The sequence below is a fragment of the Myotis daubentonii genome, chromosome 4, assembly GCF_963259705.1.
Source record: "Myotis daubentonii chromosome 4, mMyoDau2.1, whole genome shotgun sequence".
Taxonomy (NCBI): domain Eukaryota; kingdom Metazoa; phylum Chordata; class Mammalia; order Chiroptera; family Vespertilionidae; genus Myotis; species Myotis daubentonii.
The window spans coordinates 113,155,786-113,172,953 of NC_081843.1; the positions used below are offsets into that span (position 1 = coordinate 113,155,786).

Below are 17,168 nucleotides of genomic sequence, written 5' to 3' on the forward strand. Positions count from 1 at the left end.
ACCACCCGGCCTCGTTCTTTTCACGTAAACGCCTTGTGCTTGGGGCTGTTGAGCAGAAATGCTGTCTCATTCAGCCCCCACCGCAGCCCGGGGAGAGAGGCGGTGTTATTCCTGTCCTACAGGTTTGAAAAGATTCAATGACGTCGTTCCGCTACGAAATACCCAGGAAAAGGACCCAAGTCCTCTTCATTCCAAATTCATTCCCAAACTCCTTTGAATAAGCCCCCGGCAGGGCAAGGGCGGCGGGGAGGCCCTTGCCGCAGATCCGCTGGAGGAGGGCAGTCCTTAGCCCTCCGGCGCCTACGCTGACCTCGGAGAACAGTTACAAAGCAACGCGGCCGCCTCCCTCTCCCAGTTACCAGCTCGCTGGCTGGGGTGTGCCAGCTGCCCTCCTCCGTCCTCTGAAGGCCAGCCAAGTAAACAAGCATAACATTAGCCCAAAAAGGGACCTTCTTGGCAGGTGATTAACACCTGTCTGTTGTCCTCCAGTCTTATTCAAATGGCCTTGTAATTAATAGTGCAAACCCATCAAAGCACTCAACTGTACGGGTAGCGAAGGCTTGATGCCCCGAGAAGTTCAAGGCAAATGACTTTACAATTCCGTTCTAAGAGCCGTGTGCTGAAGATTTCTTTCCCCAGCAACACACTTGGAACACAGACAACTTTAGCCTTGGGAAACATCGGTGCTCTCAAAAACAATGATACCGATTTTTCTCAAACATTTTACAGCCTCTCTCTCTCTCTCTCTCTCTCTCTCTCTCTCTCTCTCTCTCTCTCTCTCTCTCTCTCTTTCTCTCTCTCTCTCTCTGAAATGAATAAGCAGATAAATCAGACAGGTCCTTAGAACCCGTACCTTTACAGGAGGTGTGGGGGAGCAGGGTTGGCACAAATAGGGGAGGTATTGTTTCTGCTCTGCTATAAGAAGGTGGGATAGAGCCCTAACTTCATGAGTGCGTTCTGGCCCACCCTTTGCCTTTCTCTTTAATGCTCATATCTAACACTGAAGAGAAGCCAGTGACAGGGACTGGGGAAAGGCCATGGAGAAAGTGAGGCAGAGGAGAGATGGAGAACTTGTGCAATGACGGGAGGCAGGGAGGAGGTCCGGGGGGGAGAAGAGTCAACCAGAAGAGGGACTGCAGGAGGAAAGAGAGTGGTTGGAAAGGACTGGGAAAAAATAAAGAGGAAACGGCGAGAAAGCAGAGGGAAGAATGAACACTTGCACGGAGAGAGTGAAGTTCTGTCCTTACCACGAAAGATCTGGCACATTTACCAGGGCCCCGTCTCATCCTGTCTCCCTATCCCTCATCTCCAGTGAGGCTCCCAGCTGCTCTTTTTTTTTTTTTTTAAATATATTTTTATTGATTTCAGAGAGGAAGGGGGAGAGAGAAACATCAATGATGAGAGAGAATCCTTGATTGGCTGCCTCCTACATGCCCCCCACTGAGGACTAAGCCTGCAACCCAGGCATGTGCCCCCGTCCAGAATCCAACCCGGAACCCTCCAGTCCACAGGCCGACGCTCTACCCACTGAGCCAAACCAGCCAGGGTCCCCACTGCCCCGGAGCACTCCTGCTCTAGGACCCTCCACCTGCGGCTCCTCCCCAGGTATCTACCCGGCTAGTCCCTAACTCCCTTCAGGGTGCCCGCCCTCTCCACACCCTACTTAAAACCCTACTGACAGCAGCAACTGCACTGCTCTCTATCTTCTTACCCTGCTTTATCCTTAAAGCTGCCATACCGCCCACACGCCACTCAACTGGCTATTGTCTAGCACCCTCCCCGCTTTCCCGGGATCTAAATTCCATGTGGGCAGGCACTCTGTTTTGTTCAAAGCTAGATCGCCAGCACCTCGCTTGACATTTTTGGGAGGGAGGCCTCAATAGACGTTGAGTGGGTCGAGGAGTGGCTGCCAGTGGGAGAGAGCAGCAGTGGAGGAGTGTCCGAGAGGGAAGTTTGGGGGTGTGCTTCCAGCTCATCAGGACGGCCCACTTGCCGTTCTTTCTTCTTTCTCTCCTCCGTCTTTCCCTCCCTAATTCAGGGGCCAGGGACAAGGAGCGGGAATGCGGGCACTGATGGAGCATCCACGCTGATCCAGCTCCAATCCCGAGGGGAAGTGCGCAGGCCACGAGGGCTGCAAGGTGGAGAACACATGCACACGCAGTCGTGGAAGGAGAGTGGAAAGAAGAAAAGGCCAACAGACGTCACCCTCTTGGCCACTCTCCCCGATGCCCCCACGGCCCGGCCAGGCGCTCCTCGCCCTCTCCTCTGCCGCCCCGACGGCGGCTCGCTGGCCCGGCCACTTTGAAGGAGACGGGGCCTGCCTTGTCGCTCGGGGGAACCCTCCCGCCCCTCCGCCATCCAGCCTCGGCGGAGGCCCGGCACGCGCCCCGTGGAGCCGCGCGGGCGGCGGGGACTACAACTCCCAGCGTGCCGAGCGCGGCGGCGCCTGCGCAGTGCGGCGGGAGGCGGCGGTCTGTTCTCCGCTGAGGAGGAGCAGGGCCGAGGAGGGAGGCAGCGGGTGAGAGTTCAGAGTTCAGCAGCAGCAGCCCGAGCCCATGATTCCCATATGCCCGGTCGTCTCCTTCACCTATGGTGAGTCTCATGTGCCCCCTCGGGGCCCGGCCCGGCCCCTGGCCCGGCCCGGGGCGGCGGGGAGGCGCGGGCTTGGGGCTGGCCCCGGGGAGGAGGCGGCGGCCGCCACCGGGGCCCCCGTGCGAGTGAGTGAGGGAGTGCGAGGCGGGCGGGGAGGCGGCGGCCGCCACCAGGGCCCCGGCCCGGCGAGGGCGGCTTCTCACGGCGCCTCTCTCTCTCTCTCTCTCTCCCTCTCCCGCCCTCGGCGTCCGCGCGCCTCCGCGCCTCTCCGGCCGCCATGGGACCCTGCGCTCGGCGCCCGCCGCAGTGCCCAGCCGGCTGGGGGAAGATGCCAAAATGGCGACCGGCAACTACTTTGGATTCACCCACAGCGGGGCGGCGGCGGCGGCGGCTGCGGCCCAGTATAGGTAACGGCTCCCGCCCTCTCCCTCCCGCCCTCCCTCCCCTCCCCGGCCCGCTCCTCCGCCCGGATCCCGCCGGCGCGACGCCCCCGCGCCGTCCCCGCCCCGCGGCCCCGAGCCCCCCGCGCGGCGGGCCCGGCCCGGCCCCTCCCGCTGCGCCCGGCCCGCGGCGGGGAGCGGCCCCCGTGGGGGGCGGGCCGAGAGCGGCGAGGTTTGGGGACGTGGAGGGCGGCCGGGGCTCTCGGCCGCCCCGCAGCCAAAATGGCCTCCCGCGGCTGGGAGCCCGGCCGCCGCCCCCGCCCGGCGGGCCGTGGAGGGAACCGGGGCCCCGGCGCCGGGTTCCCGCCGGCCCCGTGCCCACCTCGGGGCGCCCTCCCTCCGGGTCTCGGAGCGGGCGGGCGCCGGGGGTGGTGGGGTGCCGAGTCGCAGGCGCATCGGTCTCCGCCCGGCCCCGTCCGGGCCCCCGGAGCCCAGATAACGTGCCGTCTCGGGTGCTTTCTCCTCCGGCCTGCGGCTCCCCGGGCCCTGCACCCGAGCCCCGCGAGCAAACTGCGGGTGCCCCTCCCGGCCCTGCTGCTCCCGGGCTCCCTCCGGGCGGGATGCGCACCCTGCAACCACCTGTGCAGCGGGTGCGGGTCGGAGGCTGCGGAGGCGGCCAGGTTCCAGGCGGCCGCCGCCTCCCCTGGTTTGCCAGTTGGGCTCCTTTGGGCCCGTCGTTTACCGGAGCGAGCCTGTGCCCTGGGGAAAGGGCGGTGCAGGGGAGATTGCACGGAGTGACTGCCATGCGCCTTAGGAAATGCCTACCGGAAGGGGGGCCTTAATCTCTCAGGTGTCACCAACCAAAAAAGGGGGGTGTTTTGTTGTCATCGCTGTTACTTTTGGGTCATTCTGAGACAGCCTGTCTCCAGGTTCAGGCCGTGAGCATGGAGAGTCCAGATTCAGGCCGCAAGCATGGAGATCTAGGTTCAGGCCGTGAGCATGGAGAGTCCAGATTCAGGCCGCGAGCATGGAGAGTCCAGATTCAGGCCGCGAGCATGTAGATCCAGGTTCAGGCCGTGAGCATGGAGAGTCCAGATTCAGCCCACGAGCATGGAGAGTCCAGATTCAGGCCGCGAGCATGTAGATCCAGGTTCAGGCCGTGAGCATGGAGAGTCCAGATTCAGCCCACGAGCATGGAGAGTCCAGATACAGGCCGTGAGCATGTAGATCCAGGTTCAGGCCGTGAGCATGGAGAATCCAGATTCAGCCCACGAGCATGGAGAGTCCAGATACAGGCCGTGAGCATGTAGATCCAGGTTCAGCAGGTTCATGCCGAGAGCATGGAGAGTCCAGATGCAGGGTGTGAGCATGTAGAGTTACTACATGGCAGGCTTCCTGTGGCGAGATGGACTGTATCTGTGTGAGTGAGTACGAGACATGGTCACTGTCGAACCCGGTCGCTTTCCCCGCTCATCACTCCAGGCAGCGGGAGGTGTCGTGCAAAGGGCATCAGCGGGAACCAGAAGACCTGGGTGCCAGTCTTGTTTGCTCTCGATTTTATGACGTTGGGGGGCAACACTCTATCCGGGCTTTCTTTTTCCCTCATGTAGAAAATGAGATTCTCGGTCATCTTTTGGGGTTAAAAATTTGTAATTCTGAGAAAGTTGCCTTATTCCATGGAATTTCTAAGATGCCATTTATTGTAAAGGGGCATCATTATTTTCCTATACCCCTAAAAATGTGCTACCAATTAAAACATGACAGTGCTTACCACCATTGATTTTAGGAGATGTTAACATGTATAAATGTGCCATTTATTGATGAAATTGGTGTTTTGCTAATTATTGAATGCATGTGGACTTTTTTTTACAACTCTCTTTTATCTGGGTACATATTTCAGATAAATAAATAAATAAATACTGAGATGACAGGTAACTGGGGCAAAATGTTGGGGCTTTTTAAACATTAGCAAATCCCTTTGCTTACAAGTTGTAAACTAGTAAAGTCTCAGCTACTTTGTTAAAAGCTTTTAGGGCTAATAGTTTTTGTGGAGAGAGAAAAAAAATTAGCTGTTTTCTTTTTCTGGGAAACGAGATAGCTACTCCGCATCTGTGCCATAAATCCAGTGCTACCAAGTACTTTGTGTTCTAGACAAGGCTGTATTTAACCACTCAAACTTTTACTCGTTTTACCCAGTATTTTTCTGTTAAAATGGGCAGAGATAGCTTTTTGGTTTATTTACTGAAAATGTAGTGGGTTTCTTGTTTGTGGCAGTTTTGAAATATTTTTCTTATGCCGACCTACAGATAGAAATGAGGGGAGCAAATGCCAATTTAAAGGTAATTTTTTTTAAATAAAATAGTTGCATGTATGTATTTTATCCTAATATAGGAAACTATTAAATAATTTCTGTACCTAATTTTTCTTCGGCTTTGAATCTCATAGTTTCAGTAAACCAACAACAATCTAATTATTACTTGCTACATATATGTCTAGTGAGAATACTTTTAAAAATGTTATTTATGCATATATTGGCAAAACTAATTAAGATGCTCTGTCCTCATATAAATATAGTACGTGAAAATTGTTTGCTTTTGATAGGAATAAATGAGGCCCAATAAGGCTAATATTTTGGCTCAACAAAATGAACACGTACAGTAAGCTCTCGATTTTTCAGACCTCAATTTAACAACCTTCAGATTTAACGGACAAAATTTCTAGTTTGTATATCACATGTGGAAATTAACACCTTATTCATTTTAAAATGCTTTTAACCAAGATTTGCTTATAATGAAATTAAGAGGTTATATTTTTTGTTATTAACTGCTTTAAATTTTTTTTAAATAGTCCTTTTGTTGTTTTAAATATATTTTTTCGGATTTCAGAGAGGAAGGGAGAGGGGGGGAGAGACATAGAAACATCAATGATGAGAGAGAATTGTTGATTGGCTGCCTCTTGCACACGCTCTACTGGGGATCGAACTTGAACAACTGCGAACTGCGACCTCCTGATTCTTAGGTCAATGCTCAACCACTGAGCCACACCAGCCTGGGCTCACTGTTATTTGTAACAAATTTTAGCCAATAGGCCAGTCATATGTTAGAAAAAACACTGTAGTAATTTCGCCCACATAAATATTACACATCTGCAACTACCTATAATAATAAGAATGTAATACTCTAATTAGATCAGACAGCCAAACAACCTTCCGGATGAAGCCATGGCGGTGGGGGCCGAGGCAGAGGCAGTTAGGGGCGATCAGGCAGGCAGACGAGCAGTTAGGGGCAGGCAGGCAGAATGGTTAGGGGTGATCAGACAGGCAGGCAAGTGGTTAGGGGCGATCAGGCAGGCAGGTGAGGGGGTAGGGGTGATCAGGCAGGCAGGCAAATGGTTAGGGGTGATCAGGCAGGCAGGCAGGTGAGCGGTTAGGAGCCAGTAGTCCCAGATTGCGAGAGGGATGTCTGGCTGCCGGTTTAGGCCCGATCCCCTGCAGGATTGGGCTTAAACCAGCAGTCGGACGTCCCCCAAGCGGTCTGGATTGCAAGAGGGTGCAGGTCAAGGTGAAGGGACCTCCCCTCCCGTTGCACGAGTTTTGTGCACTAAGCCTCTAGTCCTATGTAATAAGAGGGTAATATGCAGATTGACCAAACGTTGGATGACCAGTCGCTATGACGCATTGACCCCCAGGGGGCAGACTCTTAACACAGGAGCTGAACCCTGGTGGTCAGTATGCTCCCACAGGGGGAGCACCGTTCAGCCAGGCTGATGACTAGCGAGCGCAGCGGTGGTGGTGGGAGCCTCTCCCGTCTCTGCAGCAGCGCTAAGGAGCAGCAGGCTGAGGGGTAAGGAGCAGTGAGCAGGCGGGTAGTAATGAGTGAGGGCTCCTGGATTGCGAGAGGGTGCTGGCTGGGCTGAGGGGACACTCCCTCCCCTCCTCCCCAGTGTAGGAATTTCATGCACCCGGCCTCTGGTAGTCTACAAATTTAAATCCCAGAATCATTGCTGGTAAACAGTATTCAGAGAATGATCACAGTCACACTGTATCACTTGATCACTTTGTATCGCTCACAGTGATTGGTTTTGTTCTTTACATGACTTTCTGCAGCAGTTTTAACAATGTTCCCATGTCAAAAATTTCTGTGAAAGTGAACTTCTCATACATACTTAATTTTAATTACACAAATGTGTCTGTATAAATAACAGGTGAACTAATTTGTCAATTTTTAAACATACACATTTGGAAAACCTATTTCAGCCCTTTTTAAAAAAAAATATATTGGTACTGATTTCAGAGAGGAAGGGAGAGAGAGCAAGAGATATAGAAACATCAATGATGAGAGAGAATTATTGATTGGCTGCCTCCTGCACGCCCCTGCTGGGGATCAAGCCCGTAACCCAGGCATGTGCCCTTGACTGGAATCGAAACCAGGGCCCTTCAGTCTGCAGGCCAATGCTCTATCTACTGAGCTAAACCAGCTAGGGCTCAGCCTTTTTTTTTTTTTTTTTAATGTTTTTATTGATTTCAAAAAGAGGAAGGGAGAGGAAGAGAGGAATAGAAATATCAGTGATAAGAGAGAATCATCAATTGGCTGCCCCTTGCACGCTTCCTACTGGGGATGGAGCCCACAACCCAGGCCTGTGCCCTGACTGGGAATCAAACTATGACCTCCTGGTTCTTGGGTCCATGCTCAACCATTGAGCCACACTGGCTGGACCAGACTTTTGGCTTTAATGGACACGCCCTCACCTGAATTAGTCCATTATATTGAGGTCTTATTGTAGCATTAATAGTAAAAGCATATACAAAAAATGCAATAAGGATGCTCTTTTTCTTCCTGTTTAGAAATCATTACAATGTAACTTTTAAACATGGAAGACTAAGGCCTACTTTGAAGGGTGCAAACTCAAATCTTAAGCAGTTATATGTGGATGCTGTGGGTAGTTGCTTCATCTGTCATTGAATTCAGAGAAATGAAAGTAACTCTTAAGTCTAGATTTAATTCTGGTTCTAAGCTATTTTGGTTACAGCTATGTAAGGTATTTGATTAAATTTATTTGGAGCTTAGACTATTGCTTGTTAATATTTGAGATTCATAATGGAATTTTAAAAATCAAGGTTTTAAAAAGGATTTTTTAAAGATCTCATAAGTTCTGCTACTAATAACTTTAAGATAAACCAAGGTTTTCATTTATATATGCATATGAAACATTTTTGTGGTAGGCATTTGTTCAGTTCTTATGCTACATGTTCCATCAGCTGCTGAGTTTTTCTTCCTGCTTTGTGTTATTTTTTTAAGACAAGTAAATAAACTTATTATGCCATTTGCCACTCTTGCAGATGTAATCTTTTCATTTTCTGACCTTTAATTTGTCCGTTCCCCCCCCCTTGGAAATGAAGAAATCAAAAACATTTTTTATAAGTATTTGTGTATGTATATGTATGTATTAAATATGTTGATAGAATGTTAATTTGGGGTGTGTGGGACAAGGCAGACCTCAAGCACAGTGAAAAAATAGAGATGGCTTCATGGCAGAAAGGGAACTTGGTTGGGTAGATCACCTACTTCATTCAGTAGAGTACCTTTTTGGTTTGAGAAGATAAACTTCCTTTTAGACAGACAAATCTAATTTATAATAAATCTTGGAAACTATTTTAATAGTTATAAGGACTTAGGTTAGCAAAGAAAGTGAGGAAGGGCCGGCTGGCATGGTTCAATGGTTGAGCAACCACCTATGAACCAGGAGGTCATGGTTCGATACTTGGTCAGGGCACATGCCAGCCGGGTTGTGGGCGTGATCCCCAGTGTGGGGTGTGCAGGAGGTAGCTGATCGGTGATTCTCTCTCATCATTGATGTTTCTCTCTCTCCCTTTCTGAAATAAATAAAAATATATTTTAAAAAAATGTGAGGAAGGAAAAACTTTCTAATTAATAGTTTCATAGAATCAAAATCATTACCACTCTTTCATTGGCAGTGATACAAAAGTTGATTTGTGGTATACATAAATATATGTATATTTAATGTAAAATAAAGTAATCCCACTAAATATCACTATTAATAAGACACAACCATTTTTTTGAGACCTTTAAACCAGCAGTTTCCCTTATTCTTTAGAAAAGCTTTGCACGTATCAGTTCCTTGTCATCTTTCCAGCTACTCAAGATACTTGTCTTTTACCTGGATAACCTAAATCTTTAGCATGTGTTTAATTAAACTAGTTTTCTTTGTCCTATATATAATGCTTAGTATATCATTGATATCTGAATGTTATTTTACCTTTCAGTATAGTTAGCTATTTAAAATAATCAGTTGGCAACATTTTTTACACTTTTTATATCCACCATTTATTGAATTTGAAGACTTTAGAGATTGCATAAAGGTTGCAAAATAATTGCTTTACCCCCATATTATTAGAGTCTTAGCAAATGCTAAGGGATAAATGTTTAAGTGGGATTTTGACTGTTTTCAGGACATTAGTTTAAGTATCTGCTAGTCAAAAGAAGGCATATCATCTAATGATTCTTGAGATGTCTTTAGGACAATCTGTTCCTAAATTATAATTATCTCACATCACTAAGATAACTTGGGTAGGCTGCTTGGGTAAGCAGGGGGGATTTTCCCTTCTCTTTCTTTTTAACTTTTTATTTGAATGTAGTGTTATGAATATTGTGTCTTGAAGGAAAGAATAAAAGTAACTAGTATAAAATATTGTGTCTTGAAGGAAAGATTAAAAGTAACACTAGTAAGGTAAAAAAGGAATAATCACTGAGAAGCTGCAAAAACCAGGTGAACAGGTTTTTGAAACCAATCATGGTGATGGAAATTTACTGGCTCTACAAAAATAAAAAATAAAAAAAAAATACTGCAACTGCTAATTATATCAGCTCTTCCATTGTTGAATCAGAGATCTTAGGATTCATAGTGCATGAGTGAGTTTGAAATAATGAAAATTTTTCTTTCCAAAAAGACTGTTGCTGTTAATGTTGACGATATTTCCTTTTTAATGTTATTAATAATTTTAAGAGTAGGGTGAGCCAGAGTATCCCTGAATAGAATGCTGTTTAAGGTGTGTACTTTACTGTGCTTTTGTAAACTACCTTACAAATTACTAGGATGAAAGGGCCTGCATTGTAGCTGGTTAGACTTGGGATTTGAATCCCAGCTCTGTCCCTTCAGTCACTTAACGTTTCTAAGACTCAGTTTCCTTACCTAATTTGCCTTGAGGTAAAGATTTAAATATAAAACTTACTAGCCTATTCCCTGATTTTTAGAAGGCATTTTATCACTGCTAGTTTTCTATGAAGTAGAGATTTGAATAATACTATAATGGTTTTTAAAGTACTCCTTAGTTGATTTTTATCATATACTTAATATATAGAGCTTTATAATCTCAAAGTAAAATGTTTTATTTTTTATTATTTTTTTTAAATATATTTTATTGATTTTTTACAGAGAGGAAGGGAGAGAGATAGAGAGTTAGAAACATCGATGAGAGAGAAACATCGATCAGCCGCCTCCTGCACATCTCCTACTGGGGATGTGCCCGCAACCCAGGTACATGCCCTTGACCAGAATCGAACCTGGGACCTTTCAGTCCACAGGCCGACGCTCTATCCACTGAGCCAAACCGGTTTCGGCTCAAAGTAAAATGTTTTAAAAGTAGGTACTTGAGTATGGGTAGACCTCAGTTTCAGTGTAAAGTAAGTCCTGTTTATATATAGCCATAAAACTAACTGAATAAGTAGAAATAAAACTAATGAGATATGCAAACACTTTAAGGAAAAAAATATATTAGGCCATAAAAGAAGACATAAATAAATGAGTTATGTTCATGGAGTGAAAAAAAATCAGTACCATCAAGTTATCAGTTTCCCTAAGTGATCCATATATTTAATGTATTTCCAATAAATATCTCAACAGGATTTTTGGGGTAACTTGATAAAGGACTTCTAATATTGGTTTTGAAGAGCGTATTGGTCCAAAAGTAGTCATGAGGTGTGATAAGGAATTCTTGTATTATCCTGTATCCACCTTTATTTAACAGGAAAATGGGGTATTGATATGAGATAGACAAATAGATCATTGAATTAAATAGAGCGCCCAGAGATTTATGCTTATGGGCAGTTGGATTACAATGTATAGCTGTTTAAGTAGAGGTATTTATAAAAATAAAATAAGCCAAATTATTCAGAAATATGCCATCAGGTTAATCAAGACAGTTCTTGGGCTTGTAAATGTAGTAATTAACAAAGTAAGTTAGGATCACTTAGACGCATGATTACAGGTGAGGAGTGCACCCACTGTGCTTGTCCATAAATTGCTTTGGCACCACTCTGTCAGAATTAGAGTCATTGTTCTGAGGACAACATTTCTTAGTGTTTTGTGAAAGCTGTGCAGGGCAGTTCTTAATTCTTACTTATAGAGCACAGATTGATGAAATAAAGAACACTGGGCTTTTTTGTTTTATTATTAGTCTTATATGATATGTATATTAAAATACACTTGTAGGGAGTAACTCACATGATATTTAATGAGCAGCTACAATATGCACATTCCCTGCTCTCAAGGAGTTTACACTTCTGAGGGATGAGAGTGGGAACAGATCAGATATACCCAGAAATAACTATGCCATGATAATGATCATAATTAAGTTTTACTGAAATAGTAAAATGAGAATTGGAGGATTCTGACTAGGAATTTGAGGTAGACTTCATGGTCTGTCTGTCTGGAAATCCAGGGAATGTCATTTTATTTTTAAAAATTTTCTATTAAATATATTTTTATTGATTTCAGAGAGGAAGGTAGAAGGAGAGAGATATGTAAACATCAGTGATGAGAGAGAATCATTGATTGGTTACCTTCTGCACGACACCTACTGGGGAATCGAGCCCACAACCCGGGCATGTGCCCTTGACTGGAATCGAACCCGGGACCCTTCAGCCTGCAGGCCAGTGCTCTGTCCACTGAGCCAAACCACCTAGGGCCAGGGAATGTTATTTTAGACAAAGGAAATGTATTGAGACAAGATAGGAATGTAAGATCTGCTTCAGAGTGGTTGGGCTCTGAAGTCAGCCCACCTCAGCTGAATCCTGGTTCCCTCTACCACCTGCCTTGTGATCTGAAGCAAACAGTCACTTGATATTTCAGTTTCTTCATCTATAAATGGGATTCTTACCTCATGGGATTGAGATTTTTTAAAAATTCTTTGTTGAAGTGTAATATATCACCCAGATGAAAAATTGGAACATTACCAGCGTTTTTGGGAGGCCTGTATAGTCCCCATTGTGCTGTTTTGAGAATCAAATGAGATAATATTTATAATGTGCTCAGAACAATTCTTGGCATATACTACATCCCCATCAATGTTAGTACTACATTCAGTAGACAGTTGGAAATGGCGCTTAGAAAAGGGATAAAGATTGGTAATGTAAGTCTGGATATTACTCATATGGTAGTGATCCACCATAAATAGTTTATAGGTATGGTTGAAACATGATAAAATATAGTGCCTGGCATACATCAAATATTAGTAAACATTTTTTTGAATGAATGAAAAATAGAAAAAAGTAGTGCTGTGGTTATAAACTGGGGTAATGTCTGTGTTTAAAGTAGGGCCAGAGAAAGAACAAATACTGGCTGAGCAGAGAGCTGGAGGAAAGTAATGTCATAAAAATCAAGACAGAGGTAGTCAGCAACGTTAGGGCTTTAGAGAGATTGGATCAAGAATTTGATAGTTATCAAATTATTGGTATAATTTTAATGGGTAGCTACCATAGGAAAATTAGAATCGAATCATTTGGCGCTACAAAAAAAAACTAGTATAAAACTTTGCTTAGCCCGGCTGGTGTGGGTCAGTGGTTGAGCGTCTATCTATGAACCAAAAGATCATGGTTTGATTCCAGGCCAGTGCATATGCCTGGGTTGCGGGCTTGATATCCGGTGTGGGGCATGCAGGAGGCAGCCAATCAATGATTCTCATCATTGATCCCTCCCCCTCCCCCTCCTTTTCTGAAATCGGTAAAAATATTTTTCATCTCTTTGGTCTCTGCACATTCTAGGTAATTTTTATAGACACTTTCTGGTTCACTAATTTTTTTGCCAGCCATGTCTAATCAGTTACGTAGTATCTTTCTGAGTTTCTAATGATAATTTTTATATACTGTATTTCATTCTGTTCGCTTCTTTTAAAAATGTATCTGGCCCTGGCCGGGTGGCTTATTTGATTGGAGCATCATCCCGTACACCAAAAGGTTGTGAGTTCAATTCTTGGTCAGGGCACATAACCTAGTTTTTGGGTTCGATCCCCAGTTCAGGGTATGCATGGGAGGCAACTGTTTGATGTTTCTTTCTCACATCAGTGTTTCTCTCCCTCTCTCTCTAAATTTAATCAATAAAAACATCCTTTGGTGAGGATTGAAAATTTTATCTGGTTTTTGATCAATCTTTTGGTTGTTGGTCTTAGTTTTGATAGCCTCTTTTACTTCTTTAAGTGTACTTATTTTATATCCAATAATTCTAATACTTTTAGTCTTTTAAGAAAACCTTTATTCTGCAAATTCTTTCTCATAGTAACTTGTTTCCTTACAGGTTTTGTTGTGATTTTTTTTATTGAGATCTCTTGTTTCTTGGAACATGGTAGCATTTAGTGAGGAATATGCATTCTGTGGCACTTGGGAACATTGCTTTCCCAGATATACATTGGCTTAGAACAGTGATGGCGAACCTATGACACGCGTGTCAGAAGTGGCACGCGAACTCATTTTTTTGGTTGATTTTTCTTTGTTAAATGGCATTTAAATATATAAAATAAATGTCAAAAATATAAGTCTTTGTTTTACTATGGTTGCAAATATCAAAAAATTTCTATATGTGACACGACACCAGAGTTAAGTTAGGGTTTTTGAAAATGCTGACACGCCGAGCTCAAAAGGTTCGCCATCACTGGCTTAGAATCTTCCTGTTCAAATAATGTGAATTCTAGAGCCCAAGCCTAGGGGAAGGGCTAGGGGGAGGGAGGGATAGGGAGACTTTTTTCCTCTACCCAGAGCCAGGACTGAGACAAGAGTTTCCTTACGGTTCTCCCTTAAAGGGGGAAGTAGTAGGTTTTTTAAAAATTCACCCTATGTGCTGGTTTCTTGTGTGAGTTCCAGAGTTCTAGGCCATTACTTCCCTGTGCCTTTCATGTGTCTGCTAACAAAGAAAATGATACTTGTACAGCAGCATACTGGGTAAACTTGGAGATTTGGAGCCCTGGACACAGATACTGCAGCTGCAGGTGACAGACTTGGGGCTCTGGTCACTCAGGCACTGCCCCCTTTCCCTAGGAACTAACAGTTTCCCTGTTGGATAGAAGGAAACATTTTGCTTAAAGGTAATTAAAAAGCAGAAAAATGAAAGGTGACTACTCGTGAATGTTTTGTATCATGAAATAGCAGGTCTCAAACTTTTTGGTTTTTGTTAATCCTCACCCGAGGATATTTTTCCATTGAATTTTAGAGAGAGTGATATGAAGTAGACACATCTATTAGCACACACGCCCTGATCCGGGGCCCCGATGTACGTGCTCTTGACCAGAAAGGAAACTGGGACCCTTCAGTCCGTGGGCAGGCCCTCTGTCCACTGAGCCAGACCAGCCAGGGCGCAATCTCTTTGGTTTTGGGACCTCTCTAATACTTCTAATTATTGAAGACCCCAAAGAGCTTTGTTTATATGGGTTATATAATACTATAAGACATTTTAAAAAATATTTATCAAATCATCTTAAAATAAGAATAACAAATCACTATGTGCTGTTCTGGCCGGTTTGGCTCAGTGGATAGAGCATCAGCCTGCTGACCAAAGGGTCCCGGGTTCGATTCCAGTCATGGGCACATGCCTGGGTTGCGGGCTTGATCCCCACTAGGGGGCGTGCAGGAGGCAGCTGATTCACAATTCTCTCATTGATGATATTTCTTTCTCCTCCCTTCCTCTCTGAAATCAATAAAAATACATATTTTTTCAAAAATCACTATATGCTAACCAAAAGTATCATTATGAAAAATACCTATATTCCTACCTCCCCCAAAATAGTGAAACACGAGGGCCATTGTTTTATATTTTTACAAATCCTTTTAATATCTCAATTAGATGGTTGGATTCTTAAATCTGCTTCTGCATTCAGTCTGTTGTAATAAATTGTTTGGGTTAAAATATATGAAGGCAGTCTGTAATTACAAAAGGGAACCTTCTCGGCTCTCTGAAAAGTCCCTTAGGAATCCTCTTAGGACCCTTAGCCGTCTTTGGATCACATTTTGAGAACCACTGTTGTATGGAAACTAAAGGAAGTATAGAAATGTTTTCTCTGTTACCAGATGCCATTTATATGGCAAGCTGTTTGTTCATAAGTTATTTTAATTTCAGTTGTGACTATAAATTTAGTATAATGTAAAGCCAGATCATGATAATGGAATTTGAAAGCATTAAAAATGGGTTCAGAGTTGGACATAAGTAAGGGTGGAGGCCAGAACGTAGAAGTTAGAGTGGAGTTGGAATAACTAGAAAGAAGTATTTAAAGTTGGGGTTTGTTAGTCATTCTAGTTGTCAGTTTAAGAATTCTATTCCAATGCTTGTATGCTTCTTTTCCCCACCAGAGTAATACATGATGTAATTAAAAATAAAGTAGCCGAAACCGGTTTGGCTCGGTGGATAGAGCGTCGGCCTGTGGACTGAAAGGTCCCAGGTTCGATTCCGGTCAGGGGCATGTACTTGGGTTGCGGGCACGTCCCCAGTAGGGGATGTGCAGGAGGCGGCTGATGGATGTTTCTCTCTCATCGATGTTTCTAACTATCTCTCTCCCTTCCTCTCTGTGGAAAATCAATAAATTTTTTTTTTTTTTTAAATAAAGTAGTGGCCCTAGCTGGTTTGGTTCAGTGGATAGTGTCGACCCATGAACTGAAGGGCACATACCTTGGTTGCAGGTTTGATCCCCAGTCCTAGTTGGGGCACCTGTGGGAGGCAATCAGTCAATGTGTCTCTCTCACATCAACGTTTCTCTCTTTCTCTGTCTCTCCCTCGCCTTTCCACTCTCTAAAAATCAATTGAAAAATATCCTCAGGTGAGGATTAACCAAAAATAAATAAGTAAAAAATAAAGTAATATAGGAGGGTTTACAATGAAAACAACATTCCCTTATTTTTTCTTCTTCTTGCCTCCCAATTCTGCCCATTCTGGTTTTATATCTAAACTTTGTATCACTAAATAATATGCTTTTCTAGGACTTAATTTGTTGAATTTATTATACATTATAATTTTATATTCTGTATATTAGTTTGATTCTAAAACTTTAAAGCAAAAATTTCCACTGTTATGACTGTGTAAATAGTACATACTGTAAGCCAAGTACTGTCTTATGATTGTAATTCCTATGTTTCATTTTTACAGCCCTGTACCACTTAATAGAAGCCTCTTCCTAGGCTCAAATTAAAATGAATTTCTTCCTTTTTACACCCTACTAATTGCTCAAAATGTGATGTCTTTTACTGGGATCGAGCAGTTTTATATTTCCTGAAGTGTTTTCTTACTCCCCCCCACCCCCAATCTTGTTGGTGCCTTGATTATATTTTAAGATATTTCCAGTCTCCCAGTCTACTGCCTACTGTCCAGTCCTCTTTCCTAAACGTCTTGCTCCTGGAGGCTTCTGTCCTTCCTTTGATTCTACTCTAAGCTCATTGCCTCTCTGGGCTGCTACACAGCTTCTAACCTGGGCTTTCATCTCCCTCCTGGGTTTGGATCCATGTTTGCAGGATTTTACAATCTTTTTCTTGATTGGTTTAAAAAAATACACTATCGTGTAGTGCCCTAAAAATACATTATCATGTAATATAGAGGTGGTAAACTCTTTCAGTCCTTGAATGCCAAGAAAAATATGTATTCTTCCTTAATTTATCTGGGTACAGAATTGTGCATTAATAATAATTTTCCCTTGAATTTTCAAGGCATCCTATTGTCTTCTAGCTACTAGCCTCAGTGAGAGACTGATTTACATTTAGGTGTGTGTAGGTGACCTGTTTTTCTTCTCTCTGGAGACCTGAAGGATCTTTTTTGTTGTTGTGAGATGTGAAATGCTGTTTGTCTCTTGGTGTGGTTCTTTCATTCTGCTTTGCACTGTGTAGGTCCTTTGAATTTGAAAATTTGTGCCTCCCTTTGAGGGAAATTTTA

The 17,168-nt window shown here is 44.3% G+C and overlaps 1 protein-coding gene across 6 annotated transcripts in view; it reads left to right on the plus strand.

Moving 5' to 3' along the window:
- The first annotated feature begins 2,437 nt into the window (after positions 1 to 2,437).
- The window catches only part of ZFR (zinc finger RNA binding protein), a 72,376-nt gene continuing 57,645 nt past the window's right edge, over positions 2,438 to 17,168 (plus strand). For all 6 annotated transcript variants that reach the window (XR_009452723.1, XM_059694994.1, XM_059694996.1 and 3 more), the window contains exons 1-2: positions 2,438 to 2,592; positions 2,900 to 2,999. Coding sequence is in view for 5 of the 6 variants with exons in the window: in XM_059694994.1 (XP_059550977.1) it covers positions 2,556 to 2,592; positions 2,900 to 2,999 (137 nt within the window). In the remaining variant the exon portion in view is untranslated. The remainder of the gene's footprint in view (positions 2,593 to 2,899; positions 3,000 to 17,168) is intronic.